The sequence below is a fragment of the Zosterops lateralis genome (assembly GCF_965231275.1).
Source record: "Zosterops lateralis genome assembly, chromosome: 5".
Lineage (NCBI taxonomy): Eukaryota > Metazoa > Chordata > Aves > Passeriformes > Zosteropidae > Zosterops > Zosterops lateralis.
In genome coordinates this window covers 25,919,121-25,941,788 of record NC_139766.1, presented here as the reverse complement: position 1 = coordinate 25,941,788, position 22,668 = coordinate 25,919,121, and the positions used below count along the sequence as shown (strand labels likewise).

Here is a 22,668-nt window from a genome sequence, read left to right as displayed (position 1 = left end):
CTCATTCTTTCTGAAATGATGTAAGATGGAAAGGAAGAGACATAACACAGAACAATGAATAATTAGCACTGGAGACACTTCACTAGTAGGCTACAGACCTGAGCTCACGCTCAGCCAGTGAAACGAAGATAGCTGTGGCTACTAAAAAAAGCTAAACGGAGGGTTTGATGAAGTCTCTTTCACTGGTTTTCACATGGTTTGTTTTGCTCTGTTGGCTTGCTCAGGTGTCTCCCTGCTCATCATGCTGGAGTCTTTCACCTCCATCCCATACTACTTACCGCCCTTCTAGGGTGAATGAATTACTGAACTTGAACTTGCCCTTGTGAATCTAGTCAGCATGCTTCCACCCCACAAAGAAGCCTGTACATGCATTCTTCATTCTAAATACTCTTGTACATATTTGCAACATAAATTTCGAACAGAAAATCATTTCACAAACTAACACAGACTAAGCACACTTATTTCTTTGTCTATATATAGTGCATGCCCAACTTTGGTCACTAATTTAACTGATTTGTATATAAAGTGCGAACTCAGTGATTACAAAAATTACTGTTTCTTTACCCTCCAAAGACTATATTTAATATTACATAAACCACAAAAGATTTTTTTTTATTACTGAAATTTACTTGGAGAACTAAATGGCACTAAAAATAAAAAGCTCCTCACATAGCTTGGTCTAGTAGAGTCATGAAATTTTCATTTTTATTGGAGGATACTAGGGGGAAAAGACCTCTAGGGAAAAAGGCCACTAGAAATTCGTAACACCATTGACTCACAGAAAACTAATTTTGGTAACAGCAGCAATTGACAATTATAAGACAGAAACTCACCTGGGTAACAAAGCAATGCAAGTAGTCAGGAGGCAAACTAAGTAAAATACTGGGTCTGTCATGTGCTTTTCCATGATCCAGTAAAAATCTGATTGTGGGTTGTGGGTGTTGCAGGTTGCTCCAAAAGCCAGAGTGAAAACAAAATAAAACAGGATGCTGCCCACTATAACTACTGTATGTATCCACGTCTGCAATTCAGAAAAAGAAAGCAGTAAGATTTAAGCTGTAAAACAGAAAGACTGTTACATCTGTATTTGCATGAACATGCACACTTTCCCTCCAAGAGCAGCTATTGAATGTAACAGAGCATTCATCTGTTCAGATAATATTTCTAACTTCATGCAAAACAGTCCAGAAAGAATGGAGCCTTCTTTCCACAATATATAGGTTTTTCAGACATTTAATTTTTTAAATTCTTACAAATTCATAGCTTTTCATTCTTTAGTGAAAGACATTTGCCTCAGATTACCACCTCATCCACTGGCAGCAAAAAAAGCTTTCTCAAGCAAATGGAGGTGACGTCTTCACATGACACCACCCTTATATATCTTGTTTGAGATGTTGGCTACCTTTCTACACTGGAGTTTTCTGTAATTTTACACCTAAATGGCTGTAGCAGCTACTAAGAAAACAACATCGTCACTGGTCTGACAGCCTGCCAACCTTAAAAAAATTCCAAACAAAACAATTTAAGTAAAGTTCTCTAATCAGAATGTGAATACACTCATGCTATATGTATGTTTTCAATAAAGACATTTTAATTTATGGCTGTCATACTCCCAAAAGAACAATGAAAAGACTGAATCACAACTTGACATTTCATCCATTATAAAACAATCCTAAAAAATACTTTTAAAAAGTCACAGAAAAAACAAAACCCTTTAGTAAGGGTCCTTCTACTGTACACATTATCATATTTTCTTTAAAATTAAGCCAAAACTCCAAGTATTACCCTTGTAAGGGCTCTAAATTTATCAAGCTAAGGCAGATGCTTTAGCTTGTGCAGACTTAAAAACTGAAATAATGTTTCTTAGCATATTGGTTTTCCAGCTCTGGCATCAAAATACACCTCTGAGTTGTTTATCCTTGCCACAAAGATCATCAATTCCAAGCATTCAAAATCAGCAATTCACACTGCTGTCTTTGAGATGCAAACTTTGTGAACTAAGGAAGTTACAGCAGATCACTGGTGGATTTTACCGTTTGCAAAACTGAACCAACATCCCCCAAACCATCCTACCTTAAAAGGAAGCAAGATCATTTCACTATTTACAAATAATTCTGAGGCCAAAACTTAACAATTCTTAAGTTTTACTAATTTTAGCCATATTTCTATTGGTTCCAATGGCAGCTGCATTAGGAGAGCTCACATGGTCACGTAAATATAATGTTTAGGGTTTGACCCTTTAATACTTGTTGTTTTGTATACAAAGACCTTTCTTCCCTTTCATTTTACTGAAAGCTGTATGCACATACTCTAGTAAGGAATTACTCTTTGGGAACAAAGTACTCACCACAGACTTGCACTCAATGAGAAGGTGAAACAGCATTATGAAGAGTGCTGCTGTGTTTATGGGGTTTCCAAAAGAAAAAATGTCTATGTCTGAGCCACAGTAGGTCTGTAAAGGAAGACAGTGGTCATCATCAAATATTCTTTATGTACAGTCCTAATACAAAGTGGCATGAATAATTTCAATACCATACGTATTTGCACACCCACAGTTCAGTTCTGTACCAATAATGAGCTTCTTAGTATAGATTCATATACAAGGAAGTAAAAATCAAATACTTCATTCTATTTTCTAATTTGCTTAGGTTTTATGTAAGTCAAAATGTTTAAATGTATTTTGCAGCCAACACTTACAAAGTAAGGCACAAAAAAGCAAACGAGACTTTGGTAAAAAGCATCCAGCAAGGTTATCCAGAAAGTTGAAGGTAAGTAAGCCTGTAAGAGAAAAACATAATGGCATTGAAACAGAAGTTCAAGCATGTTATTAAGGGCATTGTCCAAATGCCTCCTTAACACTGACAGACTTGGGCCACTGACCACATCCCTTAGTAGTCTGCTCCAGCGTATCACCATCCTCTTGGTAAAGAAATGCCTTCTAATTACATTGTAGGATCTGATCATAAAGAAAATGTTGAGTTTTAGGTGACTCATATAGTCAATGCTTCTTCTTTCTGGACTATTAGTACCTATTTTGTTTCAGGCTCAGTATGTCACTGCCTTCAATTGTTATAATAAAGATATTTTTATTATTACATTTTTAGAAACATAAAGTTAAAATTATGCTAGAATTCATGCTAAGCAAAGCAGAAACCAGGAAAACCCCCACTGAGTTACATAATTTTGATTTAGAACCTACTCCCTCATTCCCTTCAGGTTTTTGTGCTAAATGTTTGGACAGATTTTAAGAATAGACCAGGTATTATGTATAGTGTTTTTGGGTGGGAAGGCAAATTTCAGAACATACCTATAAGGTGAAAAGTACCCTGACTGACAGAAGTTCTTTGAGGATTATTTGAAATTCAGCTGATCTGGTTCTTTGGCAGTTGAGACCCTTATATGACAAAGACGAAATATAGACGGCCTTTATCTTGCTCAAATCCCAGTTGGAGGAAGCATGTTGACAGCTGATACAATGAATTAAATAAATGTGCTGGTAACAATGTTTATCTAGTACATTGCTTTACTTGAAGTCCTTAATTTCCTTTATCATCTAAATGGTTGATAAGATTGGGTCTGCAACTGAAAAGAACCTAAAAAATCTTTTGAAAAACAGGTTTTTATTTGTGCACATATTGCACAAGCCTAGATACTTCCTAACAGAGAAAGTAATTTAAAACAAGGTTTGTCTGAGATGAAACATAAACGAAAGACAGAAATGGCTCAAATGCTGACTACTTCAATTTGCTTCAGGCCAAGCACTCTAGAACCTACCACAGATTTCTGGCTCATTGTGTAAAGCTGTGGGAGTTCCATGAGTATCTCTGCAGATACATCTTTGTCCAAGACACCATAAATGATGGGTGGCACCGATGTAAAAAGGAGATTGAAAAGAATCAAGATCCAGTAGTCTGTCATTGATGTGCCTGAAAATCCACAGAAAAACTGGTACCAAAACAGGAGGTTCACGTAGGTCTGAAAAGCCAAAGATGACATGATGAAATGTTAGCCATTGACAAATGCTTTAAAAACATGAGAAAAAATGGCACGCCTTAGGTCTGGTTAAAGTAATCTGTGGAAACATTTCAAAATCAGACATGACTTGCTGAAACAGTCATGCTGCCACCATATTAGTAATGCCCATCACCAACTGTTTAATCAAATCATACAATGGCTTTGAATGGGAAACTTAGTCCAAGAAATAAGAGCGCCTCTGGTCTCTGCAGGCAAATGGGAAACTGAATTGTTTGACACATGCTTTTTGAGACCATTCACAATAGGACGAGAAAAGAAAATAAAGCCTCATTAAACCTTTCAGTGCTCAAAAATACATAAACTGTGATTTCCCTAGAATGGGACAGCTACATACCACATTCTTGTAGAAGTAGTAAAGCACCATATTGGTAAGTCTGGTATAACACCAGTGACCATGGACAAGCAGCAGCTTCCTGAGGTGTCTAAACTGAGAGATTGCAAAGTCACTTGCCATCACAGCCTGCAACACACACAAAGAAAAAGATATGCTATAATCAAACTGCTAAAGATAAGCTTCAGATACGGCCAACCAAAAATCCTTATTTTATGATTTTTTATACATAATGCTTGCCAGGTTATCCTCACTCAGATACACCCTTCCATACAAGACTTTACAACTAACACACAGAGCTCAGTCCAACACAGCACAGGCAGGAATATGGCTCTCATCATTATTACTACACAAGTGCACAAAAATCACTGACGCTGACACTTAGGCTGCTCATTTCCCTGTATAACATGAGTAATATGGAGTTCACTGACAGGCAGCAAACTGTTGTTTGAAGCTTGACCTGCAGCATTCAGCTTCTGATTGCTCCTGGTGGAATGCTGAGGCCTGGGTGTGAGGCTCAGGCTGCAAAATCTTGCCCATGTAACGGAATGGACTGTGGAGCTATTGGGTCTCCAGAGTGTACTTTGAACTGATTTAAAATGGAACCTGACATAATTTGCAGCTGTCTTTGGATACACTACCTGCATGCCTTCCTGGCCAGATATTCCCACACCAGTGTCAGCCACCTGGATCATACTGACATCATTGGCACCATCACCTACAGAGAGGAAAAATCAAAACTAGCTTTGCTGGCTATCACATTGCTATGGAAGGGGCAGGAAAAGACAAATATCAAACACCAGAGAGTTCAGAGAAATGCATTTTTACAGCCGACACTGAAAAACCCTGAGGAAAACAGGATTAGTAAGTGGAAGGCCCAACTGAACTGAGCTATGTTCTTCAAACAGAATTTAGCTGGCATGCTGCACCAGAAAATACAGGTGCTTTAAATCACAGCCAGCCATCTCTCCTCTGCCTCCTTATTTTAAGGGGTTGTGATGGAAAGAAAAATGCTCTCGCTGCTTCGCATGTTACATAACATGGTATGACTGATGCTGTTCTTACTGCTTTATACTGAGTTAAGTTCATGGACTAAATTTGCTATTTCAGAAAGACAAACATCTTATGTCAGAGACAACTACAATTCAAAGGATTATCTTAAAATAAAATAAATAAAATAATTTTTGTGACAGATATTAATATATAAGGGAAGAAACTGGCTTCTACTTCTTTTCAGAGAAAGGAGGATAACCACAAGACTCACCTACAGCTAATGTCATTGCCTTTAGCCTACTTCGCACCAGTTTGACCAGGACACTCTTCTGCAGTGGTGTGGCTTGGCAACAGACTACAGCACGACATTTTTGTGTGAGTTCCAAGAAAATATTCTGTAGGCTGTCATGAAGGACATGTTCTAAAGTCCTTCCATCAATAACCAGGCCTGCACTGAACCCTTGAGCTTGGGAGGAGGGACTTGCAGAGAAATTTCCAAGTTTCTCACTGGGTTTTTTTTTGACAGAAGCATTCTTCTGGATAGCTTCTAAAATTTTACTCATTACCAAGGCACAGGCATCCTAAAGACAAGAGAAAGGCATCTTATGAAATACTGTTTCTACACTCCCTCCTTTTTCAATTCATAAAATACGTATGGGGAAAAGGTCAAATGCTGTCCTTGTATAGTATTTATCTTGAAAGGCTCAGACATCAGGCTGAATACCCCTTTAAAATCACAAGGGATGCAGACTGTTGTTAATAAAAGTGTCTGTGATAGATTTGCTTTAAGCAGATTTGCTTGGGTATTGCATTAGGAAAAGAGAAAAAAACCTAAGCAAGCCAGAAAACCTTCACAGACTAGCAAGAAAAGCAACCATTAATGGTTCTGTAATATAAATACAGCTTTGAGAGAAAACTTTTGCTCTCTGTGTTTCTTTTGTCTGGCATGCAAAGCCAAAAGTGCACTTCATATCACAGTACAGGTGATGAGCTGCCATGAATTACTGAAGAATATGTCTTGTGGAATGTCTTACTTTATCAGAATCCATATAAGATGCTCAAAAATTTTGTGGTATCAATATATGTAAAGCACATGTAACATAGAAGGAAACATATCTTCTTAAATCTTCTTGTTTTATCTTGAAACACAACAGTATCAAATTTTTGTTTTTATTTCTAAGCCCAGTTAGAGGGAGGAAGAGCACTTCTGCAAAAGGGGCTTTGTTCTCACTGTCAAGTAAGACGCTAATTTCACAGCAGAGTAAAATGAAAAGTGTTGGCACAAATCAAACTCCAAGCTTTCCTCACACACAACTGGACTAAAACTTCTTTCTTTTTTCACTTTATTTTCCCCACAGTTACTTCTGGCCAAACTATCTTTTATGGCATATACCAGTTGTATTTCTTAAGATACATATAAGCAGAGAAAAAAAAAGTAAAATTAAATGTCTTAGAACAATCCTCAAAATCTGGTCATGTCAACTCCTTAGCTTAGCACAGAGAGAAGTTATGAAGTCTATTCAATTAAAATAATTAATCATAAAGTAGGGACTTTATGATTCAGGGAAAGTATATAAAAGAAACAGATTATACATACATAGAAAGGATTTCGTATTTTATCCAAAAGGAGGAACAATATAGAAAAGCAAATGTTCATTGGTTTCCCAAGCAAACAACATTTGCTTTTCTGTATTGTCCTGTGGAATAGCCTTACTGAATTTTTCAGCAGAGAAGAAACTTTACTCTTCTACTCACCCTACTCTGTGATTTAAGAGTGAAGATTCTGTCCTCTGGTTCCAGCAGTTTACAAGCACAGGCAATGTTGACAGCTGTCTCTCTCTTGTCACCTGTCAACATCCATATTTTTATTCCAGCTTTCCGTAATGCCTGTATTGTGTCTGGAACACCCTCCTGCAGACGATCTTCAATGCCAGTGGCACCTTAATTTAGACAAGCAGAAAGATTAGTGCTGTTGTATTTCTAAAACCAAAATGCTCCAAGAGTGACAGGACGAGCTGGTTCTCTGTCTGCATCCACATCCCAAAATAGACATGTTACCATGACATGCTTGGAAATTGCTGAAACCAAGCACCTTGGCAGTATGAAGTTTTTAACCTCCTTATTTTCACTTCCATTTAATGTTAGGGCCAACCCACATTGCTTATTTTCACACCAGAGACATGAGCCTGCAAGACAGCAGGTCTCCAAAGCAGCTTGACTTCTCTTTGTTGGCTTTAGTGGCAAAGAGTATTTGTGTATGCTTAAAAAAGAATCAGTTCGCAGCACTGCTCTGGCTTCTCTCTAGAAACCAAAGCCAGAATTCATTTAGTATCAAGGTTTATGGCATTTGCACTAAGCAGATATGACACAAAATGAGGGAAGGAGCACCCTTTGCACAACAGGATCTGTTTTTCTTCAGCTTCTAGCATGGGTTGCCTTTACCACCACAGCCACATCTTTGCACTTTGTTTTCCAAATGTTATTTGCTGTGTGGTTCTCTAAAATTATTATCCCAGACTGCCTGCAGTTTATCTTTCACACACCTACAGCAAATATTTTTTGTTTCACTTCTGTACAGCTGAATGACCTTCAAAGGAATGGTTCCTGCAGAAGCATGCCAGACTTCTTATCTCCATGTTATTACAGGAGAGCAGCACAAGTACACCTGCTGTGCCATGAATGCAACACTGACAGAAAATATGCCCAGAAGTGGGGTATATCTGAATATTTGCACAAGCAGGCTTGTAACTTGTTACTATCATTTAATGTGCCTGTTATAATGACATTTAAAAAGTCTAGAGAAGACAGAAAAATACTCAATAGCAACAATAAAAAACAAACAAACAAAATCAAAAAACCCAAACAAACAAAATCCCAGTAGATTTTTACAAACAACAGGAGAGCACTATTCATCTTCAGTGTGCTTTACAACTGATACCAACTTACAAGTGAGATGTATGAAAATTTAGGAGTGACGATAAATTCCAAGTCTGTAGAAAGCTATGTGTTACACAGATTGAGATTAGCACAACTCTCTGCAAGCAAATTCCAATTATGAACATCATGGACATTTTCCTGGGAGTTACAGTATTTTCTACCTACCAAGCAAAGTTAGTTTGGTCTCAAGCCTCATAGCAGATTCAAGCAGCAGGTCCTCCCTATTGTCAATGCTGGTTTCTGCTAAAAAACGATGATTTAACCACTCTGTATACTCTGCATCACTCATCACCTACACAGAGAAGGAAAACATATGGCATGTGTCTATACTGGGTTTTCAACAGTGCATCAAAAGTATTCTCATGGTTACTTCTGCTGTCCACATCCCGAACCTATAAGTGCAGAGCCTAGAAGCACATTGCTTATGTGCTCCAGGATGTCCATGGATTTAGTACAATGTTCAGAGTGTTAGATTACTTTTCCAGACTACTTATTAGCACCCTGCAGGTTCCTGAGGCTGCCTGACAGATTTCCATTGAGATGGAAGGCAGGCAAGGCAACGGGCACAGCTCACTCTCACTTACTGCTGCTCACCTGCAGCGCTGACACTGCCACAGAACCACTGCACAGCTGGGCACAGCTCGATGACTGTACAGCTACACAGCCTGTGCTTTCACTTTGCATAAAGCTTTGTAAAGGGGTTTCTCACCCATTTCAATCCCTATGGAATTTAACTTCTGAGCAGCTTTGAATTTAAAATGGAATCTCGAAACATCACTTCAGTTGTGCATGCACAGCTTGTACCACTGCAAACTTGTTTGTGAAACCCAATAAAACAGGCGCGACTTAAATCTGTTTTCTGTGTCTGGAATTCCACCCAGGGTAAGATTCACACAAGGAGACCTGCTAATGACTCCTAAAGAAAAATCTGGCTATTTGACAATCCCTATTTTAAAATTAGGATGCTAAGATGCTTGGCATCCTAAGCTGACAACAATTGCAATCTAACAGATGTCAGGAATTGATCTGGGATTTCTTACAAATTCCTTCTTACTGAACATGAGGATAAACAAAATGTAGCCATAGAAGAATCTGTTTAGGAGAAGTGATGTTTGCTCCATTGGTGATACCACTGAGGCTGGTCATAGACTGCAAATTTTCTTCAAAATATGTATTAAAAGAAATACCTTCTTAGCAATACACAGAGTGCGCAGTCCTTTTCTGGCATAGCCATCCAAATGCTGCTGGGTTCTTTCTTTAATCTTCTCTTCAATTTCAGAATTATTAGTATGTACTACCACACAAAAAGATGAGAAAGCAAATTAAACAGGCATGTTTAGGCTAAATTTAGTGGAAAATTTTGAAGGTCCAAATACATTCTTTAAATAGAAAAATGTTAAAACTTATTAAAGAATGATAAGAGCAAGCAAAGAATTACAAGTTCTATAGATACCTTCAGATGCAGTTCTTAACAAATCCATCATGACTGAGTCTGCACCTTTTGTGTACACCACCACTTTGTTGGAGACTGGATGCCGAACCACCACTGACATCCTTTTCCGCAGTGAATCAAAAGGCAGGATATGCAAAAGCTGAAACTTTAAAGACCCCAGACCTGAGAAGTCCACAGTTACTTGATCTGGAGTCCTGGATTGCAAAACACACTTATAAGCCCTAGCAGCATGAACCAAGGCAGCTTCGTCTGGACTCTCAGCTTCATAACATAGTTTTGGTAAGGGAGATAATTCAATAGATGCCACAGCCTGGTTGGGTTCACCACCAGCAGCTACATTCACTAGATGTAGTTCTCCAGGTACTTGAGAATTTTCTGGGCTGTCAGTATTGTGAGGTTCAGAATCCCTTTGAGCAGCTCCATCCAAAGTAGGTGAAGCCAGTTTCATTCTAAAAATAGACAGTTTTCTCACAAAACTATTGGGGCTTTCAGATGATGACTCCTTTACACTTGGAAGTGGGGAAGAACTTAGTCTCCAGACTGAAAACCTCTGGAACATTTGCCTTATTTCCTCAAGCGATTTAATGGGCATCCTACTCAGTGAAGAGAGTCTCATCTGGAACAGAATAGAGAATTCATGTTAAATTCTTCTTATTTTGTTATATTAAGGAAGGACATCTTACAAAGCATGTATGTTTCATAATGAAAGAAATATTTTAAAATTTACCATGGGTTTGACTGCTTGTATTAAAGATGGCCAGCTCAAGTAAACATGAAATCATATGAGTACAGTAAACAGCCTCTATAAGCTGTGAAAGTACTTCAGGTCTGAAAATTGGATGTGTTTCGAGTTTAATTCATGACTCCATGCAATACTTCTTTTCAGAACTTTCAGTAATGAACAGAGTTATTATGACATTGTAACTTTTAGAAGTTGTGCCAAATTGAACTAAACACTTTGATCCTTGTTCTGAATTAGCAAAATACTTGTGTAGAATAAACCAGCCCCCTCACACTAACTAGCTACAAGAACTTCTAAACATACAGTACCTTATCAACAGTTTTTAGTGTGCTAAATTAAGACAGTTCCCCTGTGATCAATGTTAAACAATAATTGGCTTCTTGTTACTCAGAACAGCTAGGGAGGTAACAGCTTACAAAAATAAGGCACACAAGCCTGACATTCCTTTCTCATTGCTGGTGAGGATGTAAGGATGAGCTATCAGGAAACATGTTCTCTTTTGCTACTGAAAAGCAAAAAGTAGTGACAAACTGTTGTTCAGTTCCTCCACAGTTCCAGCACGTTGCAATGTGCCTCCATTCATTTGGAAACACAGACTAGGAACATCCTTTAATTGCCTCTTCCCATGGCAACACTGAAATCTCACATTGCCTTGAGTTCTTTCCTGTCATTCCCTAATCATGAATTCAGAAACCTCCTTCCATACTGCTCCTCCCAATCTACCTACTAGTGACCTGGAGATCTTCTAGCCTGCTGGCTAGATATTCAGACATATTACTCTCAAAAAACCAAGACTCTCACTTGTGCATTTTTCTCCATCCCCTTTAAGGAATACGTAACTATTGATTATGAACTCAAATGCCTCATCTACACATGGATCTCAAGGTTGCCTATTACACTTACTGGGAATGCTTGGAAGCACACTAAAATACCAGGCTTATTTATACATTGGGCGTACTTCATACCTCACAGGATATGTTTTGTGAATGTCTCTAGCTATGGTTGTAGGCTTACTACGTAGACCGACACCAAAATCTAGTTCTGCACATCACTAAATTTTTTTTTTCCATAAACAAAGTCAACAAATGTAAATCACCACGTAATGAGGGAAATAATTCAAAGCTGAACTTGGGAATTATCCTGCAACACAGTCAAAACTTTCAAAAAACAGGGTTATGAAAAAACATGAAAGATTTTAAAAAAAGTAGTACTATTTTTTAAAAAAAGTTAGGTTGTGTGCACTGAAAACAAGAGGTCACTCACTACTAAACCAGGGCAGCCTAGCAAATACTCTTTTAATTCATGGTGAGACAATTTTATGCCATACTGCAAAGCAATTTGTCTTCAGATCAATATACATATAAAACTTCATCTTCCATATTTTTTGCTGAATCTCTATTTGAATAGTCAAGGAACAGGTAAGAGCATTCTAAGTTTCAATATTCTTCAGTGAATCTTCAGTGATTATTCTTATTTTTCAGCCAACAAAAACCTATTTGTGAAGGTAAGCTGAGTGTTAATGTATTCTTACAGGAAGTTATACCCATATCTAAAAAAACCCCATAATTAAGACTATGGAAATAATTACAATTGAAATTTGATCTCCAAATTTCTCTTGTAAAAGTTACAAATGGTCACAGAAACAAAAAGTCTGAAGACAATTTAACAGCATTATTTTATTAACTGATTCATTGCACTACATGGTTTTACAGTAATTCCTTTTTTTCTAAAGGACCAGCAGAGGTGAAGAAGAAATTCTTAAAAATGTCAGTTAATTGTATTTTTCTTTTTTGTAATTGAACAAAAAGGACATCAGCTACTTGCAAATATGGCCAAATAGCCAAAAGCAAAGCCTTCTTACCTTCTGACGTGGCTGATTGGGGCCTGAAACTACAACAGTATTGCAAATTGCCAGAGCAAGAAAGAAGTCAGTGATATACATTGTCTCCAAAGATAACTTGCTGCTAGCTTCTTCTGATTGTTGGTAGGAATGAAAAGAAATTTGACTGAACTTCTCCAGCAGCTGTGCGTCTGGTACAACATCTGTTTCCTATTATGAAATGAACAAAACTGTCCATCAGGTTATAAACTTAGTCTCTAGAGGTGAAATCACCTACAGATGATTGAAGTATAGAGGCTCATAAAACTTCCCTCCTGTGCTGAGCTGGTTGCATCAGGAAACAGAGAAACACTGACATCTTCACTGCCTTGTGCTAGTCCATTGAAAATAGCAAACTTCCTGCCCAAAGAGGTAAACACTAAAGGCTTAGTTCATAGCCTTAGACACCTCAACAGAGACTAAGTATGATGAATGGTACTTAGACACCTTCAGGTACAGAAGCAGAGTTTTTTCTTCTTGTAACTTCAAATAAGTATTGGCCATATAGATATTTCCTATTAAAAACAACAGAAAATGCTAGAAACCTCCCTCTTAAAAATGAAAGAGCAAACTGTTATTAAGTTGGTAATTTCATTTGAAGTGATCATGGATGCAGAGCAGCAAGAGTCAAAGTATACACTTTCATGAACCAATATGTGTCTGCAATGTCAGTTGCAAACAGCATGCAACCAAGCCATCGTGAGACCTCTGATTTTGGTGGGAGAGAGAAAGGATTTCTTAAATGAAAACCAATCTGATCAAATGGGAGTAAAAAGAGATAACCTGCTGAGTTAATTCAGAAATTTAGCATCAAACCCAACAGCTTCTACTTACAATGGGACTGCTGAAAGCCATGTCTCCTGAGTGGGGAATATCACCTGCTTCATCTTGCCTTTTGAATGCAGAGTAAATGCCAGACAACTGATTCAAAGACTTTCTGTTCAAATGTTCACACTCAGCTCTGCAGTTGTGCCCCTGCAGTTTTGATGTAGGGGCTGAAGAGCCACACTGGCAATCAGCTGAATCCTCATCCTCTGAATCCATCTTTTGATAGGACTCCAACCTCTTTGCTAAGGGAAACAAAATTATTGTTCCATGAGCAAAAAGAAACATGTCCAAAATACTGCCTAAAGTAAGGAATTAGTTATACAGTTAAGAATAATCCACCACTTATGACAAATTAAACCTGTAACAAGCCACCACTGTCTTCCTGTTTGAGCAGCATTCTACTGGATTGAATCCAGGAAGAGGGAATAAGAATGATCAGAGTTCTACATAACGTGAATCACACAGATGCAGTAAAATAAGATGGAATTACACAACCTCCAGAAGGGCATATTGATGGGAGTCAAATGCATGCTCAAGTGAAGGGAAATTGCACAGAGACAGGAGATAGCCTGTTTTCTGTGAACACTGTGGCTATCAGAAGACACAATGGCTTCATATTGTGGTAAGATGGACTCAGGCTAGGTATCAATAAAACCTTGTCAGAGACAATGGCACACATTAGAATGGAATGCCTGACAAATCAGTGAATAGGACTTTACTGGAGGTCCTGAAGAAATAAAACAAAAAATTTCATAAAGAATAATAGCAACAAGTCTACTTTAGGCAAGAAAAATGGGACCAGACTTCCTTATGAGTTTTCTAGCCATTACATTATGATGGATCAGGATTGTATGTCAGGGGTTTGGTAAGTACAGCTGCTAGTAGGAACTTATTCAAACTGTGTTTATTGTTTCAGTATTGGACATCCTCTCTCAAAAAGATACACATTTTCTAAGTTTTTAATTGAAAAGCAAATTTCAATAATCAAACTTTGTCTGGACGTGTAACACCTTTGTGCCAGAGATGTAAATGCAGTTCTGCTCCTCCTCACAAATCAACGGTGTAAAGAACCTCTGTATCAAATGGAAACACTTCTATGCTATCATATGCTTGATTAAGAACACATCCAAGTGTTTGCACTGGAGTTCTGAGAGTGCTTGACCACATGCCAGAAGTTGAAATCTCTGGAAAACAATGGAACTATGCACACTATTTAGCTTTCAAGTTTTACCTCTCACTGTGAAAACAGCATTCCATGACCATACACTAGCACTTCAGTGCCTAAAATCCACAGAGAGCATGGAAAACTGTTCTGAGAGCACCGCATTGCCTATTTAGTTCATTAAAGTCTGAATACAAATAATAGCATCCCAGAAAAACCAACATTAGCATACATTGTAGACATGTCCAGCAACACCATGAATTCTCTATTTCTTTATTTCAGGTGGCACCAACTGTATGGGAAAGAAGTGAAAAGCAGGCTATCATTCTGTTTTATGCAAACAGAAAACCTATTCTCCAGTCAGTCCCCAGGTCTGTAGCTCTAAATGAGACAGAAATAGGTTTATTATATCATTTGTGAGTCCTGTATTTTCTACTGTTTTCTCTTTCTTGCAACACAAATGAAAGAATCTTTCCTGTCACCCATCGTGCTATTCTGACGAATCCAAGGAAACAGAGACCAGAGCTTCCACCTTCCCTGGCAGGCCATATTTCTGATATTAGCCTGAAATTAGTAACACAGGTCTTTTCAAAAACAGGTAAGTGGGAACATAACAGACTGTGGCTCTCCACAACTACCAAATACAAAATCTCACGAGGCATTGATATCATTTACTGGAAAGCAGCACCAATGTATGTGTTACATACATTGTATGTGAACTCTACAAACACTTAGTATGTGTTTGTAGAGGCAGGTTTAGACAATACATGCCCATTCTGCTCTGCTTCCAGCCTATTGAGAAGCTGCATGCTCTGTGTGAAGTAACATGTGGCATCACTTACAATACCACATTGCTCTACTGCCAGGGTCCAAGAAGCACATGTCGCTTTAGACAGAACACCGCCTGGGGGCACCTCTATGAAGGATTATACTGAATCACAGGTGTCCCTTTACTCTGGGAAATACAGATATAAACACAGAAATATATGTTCAGATTAGGCAGTCTGCACTGTGTTGCACTGCAACTCTTACCATATGTAGCAGGAGCCTTGCAAACAGCGGCTCTATGCATCCAAACAAATACACACCAGGGCTATAAAACAGGACTTCCAATGTTTTTCAAACCGATTTTCAGGGCTCATATAATTTCTAATTTGTTAGGAAGAAATGCATGTTTACTGCCCAGGGAAAAGACAGGGCACAGGAGGCAGTACTCACACTAATAGTTTTGAAAGATAACTTTATGTGAACTACTAGCAGAAGCATGTGGAGGCATACTTTCTCTGGCACACTGAGACCTAAATCAGCCACAGCTGCATCACTCACCCTACTCTGGTTTCTTTTCTGAAAGTTTTCCTTGCTTTAGGAAACACTCTGAAAATATAATGTACTTTTTACTGAAGTTGTTCATTCATCAAGTTCAAAACTTACAAACATTTTTTTCTCATTCTGCTGTTGTCATCCTTTCCAGTACCATTATGCAAACAAAGCCAAAGCATCTGGGAACCCTCATCATAACAGTTCCAAGACATGTGCAGAAATTGCTGTAAAATTTGTCTATAAAATCTGGTCCTGTGACACAACAAAAGAATGGCTGAACTGATTCACTGCTGTGGCCAGCAGGGTGTGCCTTTTGCTTGTAGCTGTGAGTAGTTCTATCTGACAGCAAACCCATCAAAACCACAAAGAGTGCTTACTACACAGCTGTGCCTCACATGTCCACCCATCATTAGCACCTCCCCTTTGATCTCATGGAATATTTTCACTGTCCACCAGCAAATGTCTGCAGGCACTAGTACATACACATGGTAACTGTAATAAATACTTTGTGGATTTATATAATTAATAAAATGGTTAATTAAATAATTCATATCACTGCCCAATTTTCTCTTGTGCCTGCAGCTGCATCTCCTCCCAGCTCCCAGAGGACTTCAAGTTGGCTCTCATGAAATACATTTTGAAAGATCCTACACTTTTAGATAATAAGACAGCAACTATTCATTAACACTGCTTCTTTACTTTTTGGCTAATAATAAGCAATTGTGTAAGACCTAAGTAAGAATACAACAGTCGTTTTCAATGAAGGTATTTACACTTGCAGCATTAACACACACATGGACACACATCTGATTGACTTGTACCTTAAAATTACTGTTAAATAATGTATTAATACTGTTAAGTGTGTATTTAATTTGGGTTACTATATCCTCAAGAGCAGAACTATATCAAAGTGAAGTCTTAACATATACTACTATGTAAAGGTTGTACACTGCTAGAATGGTCAACAGGATGTTTAAACCTTAAAATGCTAGGTAAGCACAGGCACTCTAGTAGGAGGAAAAAAAAGAGAGGAAAGACTAGATGGACAATTTTCCAGTGTTCTGAATATTCCATGGAGAGCAGGCATGACTTCTTCCATAACGAGTAAAGAATATTTAGTTCATGGTATCAAATATGTTGGAAAAATGATCCAGGTGAACAAAGGTTTAGTGTCTTACCATTTTCCTCATGGCAATACTCCTGTCCTGCAATGCTGCATCTCCGAAAAACCATCTTATTTTCAGTGAGGGTTCCAGTCTTGTCAGAGAAAATATACTGTATCTGGCCAAGGTCTTCAGCAATATTTAGCGCTCGACATTGAATAGTTGAGTCTGTTTTCTCATGGTAAAAATCAATGTCATTCTGTATTAAATAAATTTGTCCCAATTTGACAATTTCAATTGAAACATAGAGAGAAATAGGGATCAAGACCTACCAAAAGAGAACACAGGGATTAAATAAAACCAAAGTCTTTGGCCAGTTACAAACATGAAGTAGCTCTACTGAAGCTGAAGAGTTACTTCAAGGGTAAAAATAAGATCAGAATATGACCCATGTGCAAAGCAGCCCAGTTACCTGTAATAAAATTATCATTGTCCAGAACATATAGAAGCCTGCTAATATTGGAGGACTCGATTTTCCATCTGGCCAGGGGATGTTAAAAAAAGGTACTTCCGAATATGTACTTAACCAAATTCCATGACCTTGAAAACAAGAATGGGATAAAGTCAATCAGTTTTACGTAAAGTGTATTACAGCTCAGGGTTATTGTGTTACTTGTTATACTCTGCAGTTCTTACTAAACTTTTAAACTACAATTTTATCTCTTGGGTGGTTTTTTCCCCAACAAGAGTCCCAGGTATCAATACATATATGAATAAACGCCTTACATGCATTCTATCAACAGCATCTATAAAACATGTCTCAGAAATAAAGAAATATTAGCTACACTTCACAAACACTTTTTTCCCTCCAAAAAAAGTCTCTGGCAATTAATTTTGTTATCCTTGCTTGTCCAGGTTTTAGTCTACCAGTGAGTACATCACCATGTCATCATTTTTAAGTATAATGTGAAGAAGTTTTATTAAACATATTTTTAACATATATTAAACACCTTTGTGATCTGTCAGAAAAGTTAGTCTGTTTGGATTTACTCAAGGTAATCATTTAATCAACTCCTAAAATATTAAGTCAGTACAACTCTAGTCACACTAGGTCTCTAACCTCAATGTGTACATGCATCTCATGTTACCTGAAAAATCCTAAGAGGAAGTAGGAGTTTTGCAGAACAGTCAGTGAGAAAAAAAGATAAATCAAATGGAGAAACAGGCTCCAGATACAAAAACTCACATTTTAACCACACTCCAGATCAAACATGACAATATGGACTTGAATCTCAAAGCACTCACAACTTTCAGGGAATTACATATGGATGAAAGCTGACAAAACCGATTAGCCCCAAAACACTAACCACTGTAAGCTGAGAGAGGAAAACAGCAGGAATCTGAGTGATTCTCACTTACCTATTGCACCAGTTAAACACATCAAAAGTAGAAGCAGTACACACCAAAGAATATCAGCGTTCACTTTTCTTTCCAATTTACTGCGCTTGTAATGAGGGCCACTGTTATTCAGCATAGCTTTGGTTTCATGACCTGCAACCAAAAAGAACACTGAAGTTCTCTAATAACTCGTATCACAACTGCAAGTGCTTTATATTTCTAAAGCTCTGAGAAACAGAGTATTTCTATTAATGTTTGAGTATTTCTATTGATGTTTGAACAGCCATTATAAATATGAGCAAATTAGATTCTCCTACAATACATGAATTCTGTCCTAAAGAAAACTGAACAAGTTAAATCAAAATCTGTCATGTATATGTTAACTTTTATTAGCTTACATTAACTGTCACTAACGTTTTTCCTATAGAAACAACATCATTCTTGACCTTTCCATACTATTTCTAACATTTTCTACAAAATCCTACACCTGTGTTACAACCATCTGGCTGGATACATCATATTTATTAGTGCAAAAACCTCTGTCCTTTCTACAAATTCTAGAACAGAACCAGAAGAACAACACTAGCTTTAGTTTTGGTTAATAAAAAAGTCCTAAGGAAGTCATGCATTTCCATGTCCATTTCAAAATCTCAGTTTACCATTGCAACTAACTAAGTTGAGGATGAGGACCTGCTCACACAGAACAGATCCTCTCTTCCAGGAATAATCATGGATATCAGTTTTTTACTGTTAAAACAGAAAGAAACTTAACCCAGATATGCATTCATAACAGTTCCAGCTATGGCTGCCTTCTGCTGGATTCAGGCTCTTGCTCTCTCAATTCCCCTTTGTACAATGTTGTTTCTTAGGGCACAGAACTATCTTGTTTGCAAGGCAGTCTGCGAAAGCCAGGGCAGTTCACTAACCTGCATATACCACTATGCCTACCACAGCTTCTGTGTTTCTTACTGTGCATCCTCGGAGCAGTAAGTTTTCCTTGCTGAGACCCACTCGATCCATGTTTGAATGCTCACTGCAATAAAAAGCACATCATGTCAGCTCTAGGACTCCAATAACTACCAATCAGGCTTTGCAAAAGCATATAGGAAGAGATTTTCCAAAGAAGCTGCAAGTCACTGACTGCCATCCAGACGTCTCTGATTGGACTTTTCAAATGAATGGAGTAACATGAAAGCAGATCACCCTTGAAAATCTGAGCATGTAGGCACTGCATTACAATTTTTTTTTGCATTTAAAAGCCTAGCATTTGCCATCTGCCACATGAGAAGTCACTCCTGTGGTATACTTTCAGTGCAGCTAGGCCCATTCCTTGTCAAGGTGCTTCCTCAGACATTAAGATTTATATCAGACACTTAGATTTATATGTATTTATTTTCATTCTCAAATATCCAATATGTCAATCTGCAAAGGGAAAGTTTCAAAACCTGAAAACAGGTCACCCCATAAAATAGTATTATGTTTTCTTATTATCTATAGAAAGTCATGAACCTGTGAGAATCAAAGAATCACAGAGTGGCTGGGGTTGGAAGAGACCTTAAAGATCATCTAGATCCTTAGGGTCCCTTCTGACCCTAACCATGAAGAAAACCCCTAACACAAACCCAGCCTGAAGAAAAGACACAGAGAGGTATACTGATCCAAAGGAGTTGGATCAACTGACTGGAGGTTAAACAAAACAAATCAGAGTAGGAAAGGAAGCCAGTCCTTCTGATTTCCAATTCTAAGCAATGCAGCTTGCCCTGTTAGGCCGTGGTCCAAAACAAGTACTGTAGATAACACACATCATGAAGAGCAGATTTAAAACAGCTATTTCATGTATGAAATACACACTTGCAAAACAGCCTGAAACAAGATGCTGAAAATATTTAATACAAAATAAAAAGCATCAGTGCCCCATCTGCTGCTCAGAAAATCCTTCTGGAGCTGTCTGTTGTGTTGCACTCACAAAAGCAGTGGTGCAAACGGACCTCTATCCATATTGTTATTTCTTAAAGCAAATATTACAAGATCTCCAAAAATTAGTAAGAATGTCAAAGCAAATAGTTTAAGCAAAGACAATAGTTTAAAGAGCCACCAAGCCTACTTACACAAAGCCTCGGAAACGACTGAGGTCATTGTTAGGACTTTCACATTCTATTCTACTGGAAAATTCTTCTGGATCAATTTCAGAGACCTAAATCCAAGGGAATGAAAAAAACCCAGAGAACTCAGACAAAATGTGACAGAACTTAAAAACATCATAAATTCAGAGGTTCAGATACTACCCTCTAATAATTTAGCCTCTAAACTGTAGGTTGCTGGTGCTGTTGATGGTCTCCTATCCAGTATAAATCAGACTTACACACCATAGGACTTCCTAGTACATATTAAACACTGTCAAGTATCACTTGAATTGCTGATATTTTGAGAACACTGGAGAGGAAAAAAAATTGGTGGAAGGATGAGTAGGAAGAAAAAAACCCACAAAAGCAGTAAGAAGATCTGAAAGGCAGAGATTTCCCCTAGATTTTTTTCATTATATGAAAAAATAAAAAGGAAGAGACACTGTCTTCTCTGCAAGCAGAATTTTTTGCAGACTTTTTTTCCAATACCATGACCAGGATGGTTTCTGTGCTAACTCAAAGCAAGCAGATAGAACTTTGCAATGATGATTGAGACTTACAAGTACTAATGAAAGGGCTGTTACGAAAGACCAGAAGTATATGTTGCAAACAAAGAACAGGTAAGCTCTTCAGTGAAAAGTCAAGTGAAACAAGTCTCCTGTATTACTAAGAATGAAACATGACAAGAAGTAAGAGAAAAGCCAAAAGGCCTTACTTTGGAATTACCTGCTATTGCAATTTAATTTCAATTAATGGCATATGAATATGCTTCTAGTCTCCAGTATAGCATAGGCTTGCCTCTGGTATAACTGAGTCATTTCCAAGTTGAGTACCTGCCACTAACTCTTTGGAAAGTCATTTGTTGTACTCTTTGAAAAAAACACCAATGACCAATTTAAGGTTTCAAACTCCCAAGCAAAATTCTCTAATTCACACATGTTAGTGAATATATCTTCTACATAATTACAGGTCTCTGAGAAGGCTGTACTCCATCAACTGTATGACTTTATACTGGCAGAATAGCAACTGTGAGCTTAAAACACAATCCTATAAGTAGAATTTGAAACTCAGAAGACATCATATTGTTAATAGGTACTTTGTTAGCTTGATTAAAATACTCTTTTTGCTATGTTTTGCTGTATTGATGTGTTGCACTGTATTAACCTGAAGTCAGTATAAACACAGCCTTTGACATACAGATACATTCAGTCACTTTGTAAATTCAGTTAACTGTGAAAGACCTGTTTCTCCACTCACCCTTCTTGTGTTGATTTGCAAAGCAGGTACGTTTCTGTAAAATGTTAGACAGAATATTTGACTGATGCTTTTCAAGAATTTTGCACTGTACAATGATTACCCAAATAAGAACTAATCTCAAAGTGAAGCCAAAGCAGTCAATTCTTCTCCTCTATTGTCTGGAAATATCTAAATATATATTGCTGGGGGAGCATTTTGTAATATATCTTGAAACAGCAAGCACTGAAACTCTGGGTGTAATCCAAAGTGGACACAGCTGTCTGCACTCTGCCAACATAAAACAGAAGTTATAAAAACTATGTCTGAAATCAGGTCTTTTGATATGGACAATCAGATCTTCCTGGACTATATGTTTATTTTCTAATTTTTTATTCATTATAATAGTGATTTTGGCAAAGCAAATACTGAGAATAGAAGCCTTTACATGTTATTTCTTGAGAAGCTGGATTTTGTGTAAAGGTCCCTGAAGAAGGGAGACAATAAGGATGGAAACTGAGTAAGGGAGCTGGGAATGATAGGGACTGCATGAGACATTCACTGAAATGGGGAGACGCAGATTCCCAAGGCCAAGTCTGCCTGCTTTGGCTGTGCTGTGCTCCTGACACATACACCATTGGATAACAGATCATGGGAATGGAGTGGATGTATGGCTAAGGTGAAAGAGGAAAGCTAGGAATGCCTTTGATCAGCTTGGCTGAGGCTTCCTGGAAGAAAAACCAGCATTTTACACTAGTTGAGGATGCTGCATCCAGGATGGGATTCAGTCACTGACCATGCAGGCTGAGAAGGAACCAACTGGTGCAGTTCTCTGTTATCTCTTAGAATCTAATAGGAAATACTCACTGTTCACAGTGTTTTAGTGCTAATAGGTTGTTAGCTTCTCCACCCCTGTGAACCTGTAAGTGGTTCAGCTGACCACATGAGGGGTGGAAGGAAAAGGAGATTAAACCCTTCCTAAGAGGAAGTAACATTTGAGTATCTTGAAAGCAGTAGAGCAGTATCAGTTTGTTCACAAAATAGCTCATCATCCTCAGGAAGTCAGTCCTCATCTATTTTATGTGTTTCTCCTTGAATTTCAAGATGGTTGGAGACACTGTGTTCTATGCT

The 22,668-nt window shown here is 37.9% G+C and overlaps 1 protein-coding gene across 4 annotated transcripts in view; it reads right to left on the bottom strand.

Annotated features, from left to right (window-relative positions):
- The window catches only part of ATP10D (ATPase phospholipid transporting 10D (putative)), a 42,703-nt gene that overhangs the window by 7,170 nt on the left and 12,865 nt on the right, over positions 1-22,668 (bottom strand). For 2 of the 4 annotated variants that reach the window (XM_083861911.1, XM_083861912.1), the window contains exons 5-22: positions 20,290-20,375; positions 19,108-19,214; positions 18,203-18,334; positions 17,256-17,383; positions 16,859-17,111; positions 13,205-13,440; positions 12,353-12,541; positions 9,750-10,365; positions 9,484-9,590; positions 8,462-8,588; positions 7,115-7,299; positions 5,631-5,940; positions 5,008-5,084; positions 4,370-4,495; positions 3,775-3,975; positions 2,698-2,778; positions 2,348-2,452; positions 834-1,021 (exon numbers count right to left, since the gene is read on the bottom strand). In XM_083861911.1, the coding sequence (XP_083718037.1) occupies positions 834-1,021; positions 2,348-2,452; positions 2,698-2,778; positions 3,775-3,975; positions 4,370-4,495; positions 5,008-5,084; positions 5,631-5,940; positions 7,115-7,299; positions 8,462-8,588; positions 9,484-9,590; positions 9,750-10,365; positions 12,353-12,541; positions 13,205-13,440; positions 16,859-17,111; positions 17,256-17,383; positions 18,203-18,334; positions 19,108-19,214; positions 20,290-20,375 (3,254 nt within the window). Of the gene's footprint in view, positions 1-833; positions 1,022-2,347; positions 2,453-2,697; positions 2,779-3,774; positions 3,976-4,369; positions 4,496-5,007; positions 5,085-5,630; positions 5,941-7,114; positions 7,300-8,461; positions 8,589-9,483; positions 9,591-9,749; positions 10,366-12,352; positions 12,542-13,200; positions 13,441-16,858; positions 17,112-17,255; positions 17,384-18,202; positions 18,335-19,107; positions 19,215-20,289; positions 20,376-22,668 lie in introns of all 4 variants that reach the window. The other 2 variants (XM_083861913.1, XM_083861914.1) reach the window with 2 other exon arrangements.